This window comes from Scyliorhinus torazame, chromosome 10 (assembly GCF_047496885.1).
Source record: "Scyliorhinus torazame isolate Kashiwa2021f chromosome 10, sScyTor2.1, whole genome shotgun sequence".
In the NCBI taxonomy this organism is placed as follows: domain Eukaryota; kingdom Metazoa; phylum Chordata; class Chondrichthyes; order Carcharhiniformes; family Scyliorhinidae; genus Scyliorhinus; species Scyliorhinus torazame.
This window is the reverse complement of record NC_092716.1, coordinates 184,707,323-184,721,660: the sequence shown is the minus strand read 5'-3', so window position 1 is coordinate 184,721,660 and position 14,338 is coordinate 184,707,323. Positions and strand designations below refer to the sequence as shown.

General features: G+C 48.9%; 1 protein-coding gene across 2 annotated transcripts in view; it reads right to left on the bottom strand.

Moving 5' to 3' along the window:
* LOC140384906 (uncharacterized oxidoreductase YjmC-like) overlaps nt 1–14,338 on the bottom strand; it is a 108,736-nt gene that overhangs the window by 78,967 nt on the left and 15,431 nt on the right. For both annotated transcript variants that reach the window (XM_072466822.1, XM_072466821.1), the window contains exon 2: nt 1,065–1,213. In XM_072466822.1, coding sequence (XP_072322923.1) covers nt 1,065–1,213 — 149 coding nt within the window. The remainder of the gene's footprint in view (nt 1–1,064; nt 1,214–14,338) is intronic.

The following is a 14,338-nucleotide window of genomic DNA, read 5'->3' as shown; positions in this document are numbered from 1 at the left end:
CAGAGATGAGGAGGAATTTCTTCAGCCAGAGGGTGATGAATCTGTGGAACTCTTTGCTGCAAAAGGCTGTGGAGGCCAAATCACAGTGTCTTTAAAACAGAGATAGATAGGTTTTTGATTAGTAAGGGGATCAGGGGTTATGGGGAGAAGGCAGGAGAATGGGGATGAGAAAATATCAGCCATGATTGAATAGTGGAGCAGACTCGATGGGCCAAGTGGCCTAATTCTGCTCCTATGTCTTATGGTCTTATGGTTTTATGGCCTATACCTATTGGGGTTTAGGTGATCGTATTGAAACATGTAATGTTCTGATGGGACTTACTAGGGTGGATACTGGGAAGATGGTTCCTCTTGTGGGAGGCACTCTAACCAGGAGATACAGTTAAAAAATAAGGGGTTCCCCGTTTAAGGCAGAGTTAGGGGGGAAAAATTCTCTCAGAGGATCATTAATCTGTGGAAATCCCATTCCCCAGAAAACAGTGGCGGCTGGGTCATTGAATTTATTCACGGCTGAGTTAGATAGTATCAAGGATTATGGTAGTAATGGGGAGGGGAGGTGCACTGTGGGCAGGAAAGTGGAGTTGAGACCACAATCACATCATCTATGATCATATTGAATGGCAGAGACTCAGAGGGCCAAATGGCCTACTCCTGCTCCTAAATCCTATCTATAATCCTATGTGACAATAATTAAGATTATATTATTAGTTTTATCCCTCATCCTCCAGATTCCTTGTCCTTCAATCTGCATATCACTCATTCCCCAGACCCCCATCTCCATCCTCCAGAGCCTTCATTACCAAAACCCCCATTCCCCCAAACTCCCCACCTCCAGATCCTCCATTCCTCATATGCTCCATCCTTGAACACAAATCTTTGGGACTCACTGGTCACCTCCTGACCAAGTGTTCAGTGAAGTTGAAACTGCTGCACAACACAAAAGTGTTTATAAACCTCGTGTTTCTTTGGGAAAGAGCTATTGAATGTTCCAACCCTTGATGTGATCAGAGAGCTGAGGAGAGATGGCCTCATTCCCACTGTTCCATCACTGCAGGTCCACCCACCAAGCCTGTTGAGTCCGTGGCTGTAATGTCCTCGATAATCTCCTTCCACCAACACATCAGCCAGTGCCATGGCATGGCTATTCTTGACTCCCACTGCTTTCATACAGCGCTCAATGAACTGGTGCATCTCCGAGCGACTCACCAAGTACCTGAAACACATATCGCATATTCAATTATTAAAGTGAAAATATCAATCACGCACTGACCACATCAGCAACTCAATCTGCTCAAAGTAACCAGGGTAGTAAATGGAGAGGGAGATAACCACCGAGGGGATGGATAACTGGATAAAGGGACAGCCAATACTGGGTTTCAGAGGGGTTGAGGGAGAGATTGAGAAGCAGAGACTGAGGGATTGGGGGATAGGGAGACAAACTGAGTGACAAAGGGGCTGAAACTGAGGGGCTCAGGCTGAGGAAGGGCTGACAGTGAGAGTCAGAGACTGAGGGACAAGCTTGCGTCTCCTCGGAGACAGAAAGGGACTGCATGATAGAGAGTGAGGGAGAGGGACTGAGGGCACACACATGGAGGAACCGAGGAGTGGGGACTGAGGGGCGGGAGACAGAGACTGAGGGACAAGGGACTGAGTGGCTGGGGACCGGGACAGATTGAAGGGCAGTAACTGAGGGACAGCAGGGGCTGAGGGACGGAGGGTTGGGGGTCTTTCTCCACCTGGCCATGTCCCGCTGGGACCCCTTGGGTCCCGCGCCCGGTTGCTATGGAGATCCGCGGTCCGTGTGTTCACAGTGGCAGCTCCGCCCTCACGATCAGGTAATAACAATGTACACAATATGTACAATATATATATAAATAAATATAACATCGTAATGGGTATAAAATGTATACAATATATACGATATGTAATTAACACATACAAACGTACTACACACACAATATATGATCTATTGGCGATGCATTGGGCCTACGATGATTCTTTCTTGCAGATGGCGTGGTTTGAAAATGGCAACATGTACAATGAAGATAAAAATTACATATTTGCACACAAAATACATGATATATATTGTATACCTAATATATAATGTACAAAATATATACAATGTATACAGTTCATACAATATACATGACACATAGATATACATGTAAACAATGTACACTATATTTAAAGTATGTACAATATAAATAATATATGCTATACACTGTATATGTTGTATATAAAATATACAATACACACCATATACAATATATAATGCGCACAGTATATAAAATACATCCATCATTAAGGAAGTAGCAGCAGGACATTAAGACAATCATAATACAATTAAGCAAAGTCAGCATGGTTTTATGAGAGGAAAACCATGGGCCGGGATTCTCTGAAAATGGGGCTATGTCCCCACGCCCGCCGGAAAACGGGCGCCAATCACGCCAGAATTTTTTCAAAAAGCGGACGCTCGGAGAATCCCTGCCATGTTTGACAAATTAACTAGTATAACTGTAGTATAGTGAGTAGAGTAAATAAACCTAGTTGTTATCCTGCCTACCTGGTGTCATATGAAGTCTTTACCTTCGGCTATCTCAGGTTGAGATAGTTAAAAATTTGACAGATGGATTATGATGTGGAAATATGTGACGTTGTTCATTTTGATGGAAAGAATATAAAAGCAGAATATAATTTAAATTGAGAAAGACTACAGAATGCTGTAGTACAGGGGATTTGGGTTTCCTACATGAATCACAAAAAGCTAGCATGCATACAGCAAGTAATTTGGAAGGTAAATGGAATATTGCCTTCATTACAAAGGGGATGGAGTATAAAAGAAGGGAAGTCTTGCTACAACTGTATATGGAATAAACTACTGCGTACAGTTTTGGTTTCTTTATTTAAGAACGTATACAATTATATTCGGGACAATTCAGAGAAGGTTCACTCGGTTGATTCTAAAGAAGAAGGGGTTGTTCAATGAGGAAATATTGAACAGGTTGGGCCTACATTTACTGGGGTTCAGCAGAATGAGAGGTGATCTTATTGAAACATATAAGTTTCTGAGGCGGGGTAAATTCTGAGGATATTTGCCCTTGTGGGAATCTGGAAATGGGGAACATGGGTTCAGAATAAGGGACCTCTCATTTAGGATAGAGATAAGGAGGAATTACTTCTCTCAGAGGGCCGTCAATCTTTGGAATTCTTTATACCCTACAGAGCAATTGATCTTGTGTCATTTGATGTATTCATGGCTGAGATAGATGTTTTGATCGATGAGATAGTGAAAGATTATGGAAGGCAGACAGGAAAGTCGAGTTGCAGCCACACTCAGATCAGCCATGATCTTATTGAATGGCAGAGCAGCCCAAGGGGCCAACTGTCTGACTTCTCCTATTTTTTGTGTTATGTCCAATGCATTCCTGTTTTGCCTCCCATGTTTTGCTTTCAGTAACCTTAAGTCCAGTTCATCCATCACTGCCGTGTTCATTCATCTATATTGACCCCCAGTTAGGCAATGTCTTGAGTTTAAGATTCTCAAATCTCTTTATTGTCTTGCCCTTCCCAATCTCTGTAATCTCCAGTCCTACAAACCTCCAATAATTCTGTGCTCATCTAATTCTGGCCTCTTGAGCATTCCCGATTTTAGTTACTATTGGTGGATGTGCTTTCAGCGGCCTAGGTCCAAAACTCTGTAATTCCTTCACTAAACCTCTCTGCCTATTCTGGATTGTCCTTTAACATATTCCTGAAAACCATTTGCTTTGGTTAAACTTTTGGCCACCTTCCCTAATATCTCCCTATGTGGTCCAGTGATAAACATTTTTTGATAATGCTCCTTTGAAGCGCTTTGGAATGTTTTACAATACCAAACATGCTGTATAAATACAGGTCATTATTGTTGAGAGTTGAGTTATGAGTGGTGAGTGAATTAGGGCAGTGATTTTCAAACATTTTTTTCCGGTGACCCATTTTTACAAAATGGCCGCCTCTCGTGATCCACGCCAAGTTCATAATAGGTTCTCCATAGTTAGTGAGTTACTGACTGGGGTATTTGTGGATACATCTTCCAGCCGGCAATCACTTGGTTTTGGGTGGGGGATGCAGACCTGGAAAAAAAAAATCGTAAAGCACTGATGGTAACTAATGTTGTGCAGAAGGAGTATCTGCAGGAAATAAATTTAAAGATAATTTTTTTTTCTTTTAAACTCTTCAGTTGTAGGTGCAGGTGCTGATTAACCTGGCTGATCAGCTGCTGTAGAAATGGGAGTTTCTGCTGAAAGCTGTGGCAGTGACTGTAACGGTGACCCAGGGAGGCAGAAGGTCCACGGCACCGGCCTCTACATCAACCTCATGTGGCCACACACTGCGCTGTAGCCAGAATTCACCCAGGGAGAAAATAGGAATCAAGGTCAGGCGATCCTCGGGGATTATTTTTGGAGACCATTTGCCGATCCATTTAACATCGTGGGTCGTGACCCCCACTTTGAAAAACACTGAATGAGCGTATAAGGTACATTTAGAGTGAGAGGGTATGGGGTGAGGTGGTATTAGGATGAGGAATATTATGTTGAGGTTATTGGGCGAAGGGTTTGAGGTTTTGGAGAATGGGGCAGAGGGTTGAGGTTTGGGTTGAGAGGGTGGGTAATGTTAGACGTTTAGCTGCTGTTGTATAAAGAGTCAAAGGTACTGCTCATTTTCCATAAACACCTTTAATTTACTTCAACAGACTGCACAAAACTCTAACATCACATCACCTGACACAAAGGCCACCCGAAGCCCCTTTACATATCAGTGTCAATTATTGGATACTTAACATAAATGAGACAACTAAGTGGAATGTCTCTTAACCAATACTTAACAGTCTCCCCTTCCTTGGAGAAAAAAATAATTAGGTGAAAACAAAATTACAAGAAACTCAAAAACACACATGTAATTTCCCCCACTTTTTTTTCATTTTGTTTTTTTTTGGAAGAAAAAACAACAGTCACAGAAACAGGCATCCTTCATTAACAATATCCAAATGTTTCTGTGAGCTAGCCCCACTTTTTGTAAAACAGCCTGACAATTGATAGCTACTTCCAACCCATTTAATTTTTGCTATTTTCCCTCTGTCCTACATCTGTTTCAAACTTGCGAAGTCTATCCTTAATCTTTTTTCATTGACACTTTTTGTAGAGTGCACATTTTCCCACAGGGATTTATTGTCAAAGTGACACTCAATGGGTATGTTACCCAAATCCCCTAATCCCATGTCTGTCAATATCTGAGATATAAGATATAAGCCTCTACAGGGCTTAATATCTCAGCAGCCAAAATGCTTTTGACCACTCCTTATTTTCTTTGTTTCCCACACAAGAGGGCAACATTTACCATTGTTCCCCAAAAGGAAAATTATAAAACCTCCTGTGCTTGAAACCCCATCACATAAATTAGCATAGGACGTATCACTATAAACTATGAGTTTCAAGTGCCTAAGGTCACCTAAAACCGGGAACCTCAAAACACACTTCTGCATTTTTAGTTTGACCAACGCTTTATTTGCTCTTATTATGTCTTCCACTTTGGGATCATTCATTTTTGTACTCAACTCTAAGACATCAAAACTCATGTCCGGTCTAGTCTGTCTACCTAACCAATTCAGTTGCCCAATTAAACTTCGCAGTTGCGCTTTTTCCATCTTTGAAACCGTTGCGTCTTTTTGTGAAACCTGGCTGTTATAACCTGCTTACTTACCATTGTCTGGGGACTAATGACTATCCCACAATCCTGTGGGAGTATGAGCTTCCCCAATGAGGGGGGCGGAGAAACAACTAGTAAACTCCTAGTATAAATAAGCTGGCCAGTTCAGGAACCAGGAGGAAGGAGTATGTAGCAAGGGAAGTTACTGCTACTGTTATGTATATATGTTATAGTGAATAAATGTTATTACTTTGTATCCTTAAAACTCGTGCTGGATTCTTCGTGGCCCTTACAAAACTGGCGACGAAGGTAAAAGTGAATAGCTGTCTACACTGCTGAAGCCACCTCCCTGGATTTTTGTTGGATACAGGTTGGAAGTTGTTTTCTATTATACCATGCCTCTGTACGGACGTTTGGATGTTTTTGATGCTGCGCTGGAAAGCTGGAACCAGTACACACAACGGATGCGTTACTATTTCCGGGCAAACAATATCACCGAAAACGAGCGCCAGGTGGTCATATTGCTCACCGCCTGCGGCCCGCATACGTTTGGGGTGATTAGGAGCCTTACGTACCCAGCTGCGCCGGACACCAAAACGTTTGATGAACTTGTGAATATAGTGGGGCACCACTTTAATCCAACCCCATCCACGATAGTCCAGCGTTACCGGTTTAATACCGCTGAGAGGACCCCTGGAGAATCCCTTGCTGATTTTCTATCCAGGCTACGCAGGATTGCGGAGTACTGTGACTATGGTGAGACCTTGTCAGAAATGTTATGCGACCGTTTGGTTTGCGGTATTAACAATGCAGCTAACAAAGTTGTTAGCGGAGCCAACATTGACTTTTCAACAGGCCATTCAAATAGTCTTGTCCCGAGAGAGCGCAGAGCGAGGAGTACAGGAGCTACAGGGAATGGAAGTGCATGCCTTGGGGCGCAACCCTTTCCGTCCAAAAACGTCCCCCCACACTCCTGCGGTACCTTGGGCGAGGCAACGTCCGGACCGATGCCAGTGGCCATCGGACATTCCTCCCCGAAGGGAGCCTTCTCCAGAGCCAATGGATGAGGAGCCATGTCCGTGTCAGACTTGTAGGCGCCGACCCCGTCGCGGACAGCGGTCCTGGGGACGCCAGAGGCGCCGTCGTTCCGACCGAAACTGGGACTAGCCCAGGGGCCGTAACTGGGACCAGCCCAGAGGCCGTACCTTCCATGTGGATGAACCGGCGGCGACTACTCCTGAGGACGTGGAGACGGAGGACGACTGCCTGCAGCTGCATTGTGTGGCAGCTCCCTGTGTGGCCCCCATTAAGGTGACAGTACGGGTCAATGGCCACCCGCTTGAGATGGAGTTGGATACTGGCGCAGCGGTCTCCGTGATCGCCCAGAGGACATTCTACCGCATCAAGAAGGGTATACAGACCCTTACATTAACCGACTCACAGGCCAGGTTGGCCACCTACACGGGGGAACCACTGGACATTGCAGGAACTACAATGACCCCTGTTGTCTATGGACGCCAGGAGGGGCGTTTCCCACTTATCGTGGTGCGCGGCCATGGGCCCAGCCTGTTGGGTCGGGACTGGTTGCGCCATTTGCGGTTGCAATGGCAGCACATCCTCCAAACAGTTTCTGAAGGGTTGACTGAGGTGCTAGGACGATACCCAGATGTATTCCAGCCTGGTTTGGGGAAAATAAAAGGGGCCGTAGCCCGTATCCAAGTTGATACGGTACTGGACCTGGTATTGGGGAATGAGCCCAGCCAGGTGGTAGATGTTTCAGTAGGGGAGCATTTCGGTAACAGTGACCACAATTCAGTAAGTTTTAAAGTACTGGTGGACAAGGATAAGAGTGGTCCGAGGATGAATGTGCTAAATTGGGGGAAGGCTAATTATAACAATATTAGGCGGGAACTGAAGAACATAGATTGGGGGCGGATGTTTGAGGGCAAATCAACATCTGACATGTGGGAGGCTTTCAAGTGTCAGTTGAAAGGAATACAGGACCGGCATGTTCCTGTGAGGAAGAAAGATAAATACGGCAATTTTCGGGAACCTTGGATGACGAGTGATATTGTAGGCCTCGTCAAAAAGAAAAAGGAGGCATTTGTCAGGGCTAAAAGGCTGGGAACAGACGAAGCCTGTGTGGCATATAAGGAAAGTAGGAAGGAACTTAAGCAAGGAGTCAGGAGGGCTAGAAGGGGTCACGAAAAGCCATTAGCAAATAGGGTTAAGGAAAATCCCAAGGCTTTTTACACGTACATAAAAAGCAAGAGGGTAGCCAGGGAAAGGGTTGGCCCACTGAAGGATATGTGTGGAGCCAGAGGAAATGGGCGAGGTACTAAATGAATACTTTGCATCAGTATTCACCAAAGAGAAGGAATTGGTAGATGTTGAGTCTGGAGAAGGGGGTGTAGATAGCCTGGGTCACATTGTGATCCAAAAAGACAAGGTGTTGGGTGTCTTAAAAAATATTAAGGTAGATAAGTCCCCAGGGCCTGATGGGATCTACCCCAGAATACTGAAGGAGGCTGGAGAGGAAATTGCTGAGGCCTTGACAGAAATCTTTGGATCCTCGCTGTCTTCAGGGGATGTCCCGGAGGACTGGAGAATAGCCAATGTTGTTCCTCTGTTTAAGAAGGGTAGCAAGGATAATCCCGGGAACTACAGGCCGGTGAGCCTTACGTCAGTGGTAGGGAAATTACTGGAGAGAATTCTTAGAGACAGGATCTACTCCCATTTGGAAGCAAATGGACGTATTAGTGAGAGGCAGCACGGTTTTGTGAAGGGGAGGTCGTGTCTCACTAACTTGATAGAGTTTTTCGAGGAGGTCACTAAGATGATTGATGCAGGTAGGGCAGTAGATGTTGTCTATATGGACTTCAGTAAGGCCTTTGACAAGGTCCCTCATGGTAGACTAGTACAAAAGGTGAAGTCACACGGGATCAGGGGTGAACTGGCAAGGTGGATACAGAACTGGCTAGGCCATAGAAGGCAGAGGGTAGCAATGGAGGGATGCTTTTCTAATTGGAGGGCTGTGACCAGTGGTGTTCCACAGGGATCAGTGCTGGGACCTTTGCTCTTTGTAGTATATATAAATGATTTGGAGGAAAATGTAACTGGTCTGATTAGTAAGTTTGCAGACGACACAAAGGTTGGTGGAATTGCGGATAGCGATGAGGACTGTCTGAGGATACAGCAGGATTTAGATTGTCTGGAGACTTGGGCGGAGAGATGGCAGATGGAGTTTAATCCGGACAAATGTGAGGTAATGCATTTTGGAAGGTCTAATGCAGGTAGGGAATATACAGTGAATGGTAGAACCCTCAAGAGTATTGAAAGTCAAAGAGATCTAGGAGTACAGGTCCACAGGTCATTGAAAGGGGCTACACAGGTGGAGAAGGTAGTCAAGAAGGCATACGGCATGCTGGCCTTCATTGGCCGGGGCATTGAGTATAAGAATTGGCAAGTCATGTTGCAGCTGTATAGAACCTTAGTTAGGCTACACTTGGAGTATAGTGTTCAATTCTGGTCGCCACACTACCAGAAGGATGTGGAGGCTTTAGAGAGGGTGCAGAAGAGATTTACCAGAATGTTGCCTGGTATGGAGGGCATAAGCTATGAGGAGCGGTTGAATAAACTCGGTTTGTTCTCACTGGAACGAAGGAGGTTGAGGGGCGACCTGATAGAGGTATACAAAATTATGAGGGGCATAGACAGAGTGGATAGTCAGAGGCTTTTCCCCAGGGTAGAGGGGTCAATTACTAGGGGGTATAGGTTTAAGGTGAGAGGGGCAAGGTTTAGAGTAGATGTACGAGGCAAGTTTTTTACGCAGAGGGTAGTGGGTACCTGGAACTCGCTACCGGAAGAGGTAGTGGAAGCAGGGACGATAGGGACATTTAAGGGGCATCTTGACAAATATATGAATAGGATGGGAATAGAAGGATACGGACCCAGGAAGGGTAGAAGATTGTAGTTTAGTCGGGCAGTATGGTCGGGCAGTATGAATCTGCAGCCAGAAGATCAGAGATAGAGAGAGAGGGAGTGAAACAAAATGGCGGCGGAGAAACCACAGGTGACATGGGGGCCTGAGCAGGACGAGGTGGTGAGATGGTGCGTGGACCTGCTGAAGAAGGAGGTAATGACCCCGTTGTTACAGGCAATTGAGGGCTTAAGGAGACTTTAAAGACCCAGGAGACGGAACTTCGTGTGGTGGAGCAGAAGGTGTCAGGTATTGAGGACGAGGTCCTGGGCCTGGCGGTCAAGACTCAGACGCACGAGGCACTTCATAAAAAGTGTGCTGACAGGATTGAGGCCCTTGAAAATGGAGCGCGAAGGAAGAACCTTAGGATACTAGGTCTCCCGGAGGGTGTGGAAGGAGTGGACTGTGGAGCGTACGCAAGTAAGATGCTGAGCTCACTGATGGGTGCTGAGGCCCCTGCGGGCCCCATGGAGGAGGAGTGGGCAAATCGGATCCCGGCGAGAAGACCAAAAGCGGGAGAACCACCGAGGGCGATAATCGTGCGATTCTACCGCCTTAAGGACAGAGAAGAGGTCCTGAGATGGGCCAAAAAGGTGCGGAGTAGCAGATGGGAGAATGCGGTGGTAAGGATCTACCAGGATTGGAGTGCGGAGGTGGCGAGAAGGAGGGCGAGCTTCAACCGAGCCAAAGAGGCTTTGCACAAAAGGAAGGTGAAGTTTGGGATGCTGCAGCCGGCAAGACTATGGGTCACACATCAGGAGAGACACAATTATTTCGAGACGGCGGAGGAAGCATGGTCCTTCATCAATGAAGAGAAACTGGACCGGAACTGAGGGACTGATGCTGCAGGGAACTGTTATTGTTGTTATTATTGTTTTTGTTAATGGGATGGTGAAAGTTAAGCGAGAAGTAAACAGGGAAGGGGGGGGACACTGGGGAAATGTGGGCGCCGGTGAGGGGGGAGAGGCGGGACATAGTCAGAGAATGGGGAAGGAGAGGGGGAGGGGAAAGGGAGCTGCGCCATTAGAGGCGGGACAGGTAAAGGGATGTTCCCGCGCCAGAAAGAATAAGGCGGGAAAACAGGCGCAAGGCGGATGGGAGTTCCCTCACACCGGGGGGGCCGAGGGGCGAGCAGGAGTAGCCGGGGTCAGTTGAAGTCAGCTGACTTATGGAAGTGATATGGGGGGAGCAATCAAGCTAGATAGGGATCTAGCGGGTGGGGGGGGGGGGGGGAAGGGGACAACTGGGTTGCTGCTGCGGAAATCCAAAAGGAAATGGCTAAAGAGAAGGTGGTCGGGGGCGGAATGCGACGCTGGGGGAGCGAGCGGGAGCGCGGAGGCGGGATATGGGACTGGCCTAGAGAAGGTAATGGCTAGTCGACACGGGAGGGGGGCAGGTAGCCCCCCAGTGAGGCTGATCACGTGGAACGTGAGAGGCCTGAATGGGCCGATAAAAAGGGCCCGAGCGCTCACGCATTTGAAAGGACTAAGGGCAGACGTGGTTATGCTCCAAGAGACGCACCTAAAGGTGGCGGACCAAGTTAGGCTAAGGAAAGGATGGGTGGGATAGGTGTTCCACTCAGGACTGGACGCATAGAACAGAGGGGTGGCCATTTTGGTGGGGAAACGGGTAGCATTTGAAGCAAAGAACATCGTAGCAGATAGTGGAGGTAGATATGTAATGGTGAGTGGTAGGCTGGAGGGAATGGAGGTCGTGTTGGTTAATGTGTGTGCCCCAAATTGGGACGATGCGGGGTTCATGAGACGGATGCTGGGGCGTATTCCGGACCTGGAGGCAGGAAATTTGATTTTAGGAGGGGACTTCAATACGGTGCTGGACCCGGGGCTAGATAGATACAGCTCAAGGACTGGAAGAAGGCCGGCGGCGGCCAAGGTACTTAAGGGGTTTATGGACCAAATGGGGGGAGTGGATCCATGGCGATTTCTTAGACCCAGGGCTAGGGAGTATTCCTTCTTCTCCCACGTCCATAAAGTGTCCTCCCGGATAGATTTTTTTGTTCTAGGAAGGTCGTTGATCTCTAGGGTGGAAGAAGCTGAATACTCAGCCATAGCGGTTTCGGATCATGCCCCACATTGGGTGGACCTGGAAGTAGGAGAGGACAGGGAGCAGAGAACACTCTGGCGATTAGATGTGGGACTGATGACAGATGAGGGAGTGTGTGCAAGAGTGAGGGGGTGTATCGAGAGATACCTGGCGGTCAATGACGACGGCGAGGTCCCTGTGGGAGTGGTCTGGGAAGCACTAAAAGTGGTGGTCAGAGGAGAGCTGATTTCTATTGGGGCCCACAAAAGGAAAACAGAGGCCAAGGAAAGGGATAGATTACTGGGGGAGATTTTAAGGGTGGACAGGGAATTTGCAGAGACCCCGGAGGAGGAGCTGTACAGGGAGAGGAGACGACTCCAGACCGAGTTTGACCTTCTGACCACCAGAAAGGCGGAGGTACTGTGGAGGAAGGCACAGGGGAGGAGGTATGAATATGGGGAAAAGGCTAGTCGCCTGTTGGCGCACCAACTGCGAAAGAGGGCAGCAGCGAGGGAGATAGGAGGAATTAGGGAAGAAAGGGGAGACACCGTGCGAAGGGCAGGAAAGATAAATGAGGTGTTTAAGACCTTTGTGGTAGTATGCATTAGGGGTCATGTGGGACTGTGAAGCCATGATGTCATTGGCTGACAGATCCCGGGTCCTGGTTGGACGTTGACCTCTAGCTCCGCCCTGAAGGCGGAGTATAAGTACCTGGAGCCCTCCCCCGCAGGTAGTCTACTACTGAACTGCGGGGGAAACAGTCATGCTTAATAAAGCCTCATCGACTTCACTCTATTCGTCTCTCGGAGTCTTTGTGCGCTACAATTTATTAAGCGTGCCTAAAAAGGACTATGGAGCTCAGGATCATCCCGGAATGCCTGAGGATCAGCCCCCACGCAGTGAACGCGGCAGCAGCTTTCAAGCATTGGCAGACTTGTTTCGAGGCCTACCTCAGAACGGCCACCGGCCGGGTCACAGAAGACCAAAAACTACAGGTCCTGCACTCGAGGTTAAGCACGGAGATTTTCTCTTTCATCGAAGAGGCAGAGGATTTCCAGACGGCGTTCGCAGCACTGAAAAGTCTCTATGTCCGCCCAGTAAACCAGATCTACGCTCGCTATCAACTCGCAACGAGATGGCAAAGTCCCGGAGAATCGATAGATGAATTCTACGCCGCGCCACTAATTTTGGGACGAGCCTGCAGCTGCCCGTCGGTGAACGCAAATGAACACACGGACATGTTAATGCGCGATGCTTTTGTGGCAGGTATGAACTCCTCCCAAATCCGCCAAAGACTTCTAGAAAAAGAGTCGCTAGGACTCTCAGAGGCACGGGCCCTAGCAGCCTCCCTAGACGTGGCCGCACGTAATTACCCGCGTAATTGGGCTCCGTACGTACCCGTCGCGACAAACCCACCCCCCCCCCCCACCGGACACCCCACAGGCTTGCGCGGTCCAAACACCAAGTCGCACCGGGGGCGCCCGCTGCTATTTCTGCGGCCTGGCAAAACACCCCCGGCAGCGCTGCCCGGCCCGCGCAGCGATCTGCAAGAGCTGCGGGAAAAAGGGCCATTTCGCGGTTGTGTGCCGGTCCCGCGAGGTCGCCGCTGTCCCGGGAGAACAGGGAGCCCTGCACGCTGCTTACGCTCCCCAACCCCCCCAGCGCCCCATGTACGACCCGCAGGCGCAGCCACTCTGGGTTCCGACCGCCGCGGTCCCGGGAGAACAGGGAGCCCTGCACGCCGCTTACGCTCCCCAACCGCCCCCCCCCGCGCCCCATGTATGACCCGCCGGCGCTACCACTTTGGGTCCCGACCACCGCTGTCCCCAGAGATGAGGGAGCCCCGCGCGTTCCTAACGCTCCCCAACCCCCCCCGGCGCCCCATGTGCGACCCGCAGACGCCGCCATTTTGGGTCCCGGCCACCACGAGGGGAGGAAGGGCGCCGCCATCTTGGACCACCCCAGACCTGTACGACGCATGGGGGCGGCCATTTTGTCCACCCCCGCCGCCATCTTGTGACCCCCCAGCCATGTGCGATGCATGGGGGCAGCCATTTTGTTCATCCCCGACGCCATCTTGGACGGCAACAACGGACCCCAGTGTCGACGGCTCCACGGGGTTCGAAGACGACGCTCCACTACTACAACCACGTCTCGCTTCAATAACGCTGGACCAAGCTCGGCCCCGGACACTCCAGACGACGACGACAACGGTGCTGATAAACGGGCACGAGACACCATGCCTAGTCGACTCCGGGAGCACGGAGAGCTTTATCCACCCCGACACGGTAAGACGCTGTTCCTTGACCACCCATCCCAGCGCACAAAAGATTTCCCTAGCTGCAGGATCCCACTCCGTACAGATCAAAGGTTTCTGCATAGTTACCCTAACGGTGCAGGAGAGGGAGTTCAAAAACTACAGTCTCCACGTCCTTCCCCAACTCTGTGCCCCCACATTACTGGGATTAGACTTCCAGTGCAATCTACAGAGCCTTACCTTCAAATTCGGCGGCCCAATACCCCCACTCACTATCTGCGGCCTCGCAACCCTCAAGGTGCAACCCCCGTCCTTGTTTGCGAACCTCACCCCGGATTGCAAACCCGTCGCCACTAGGAGCAGACGGTACAGCG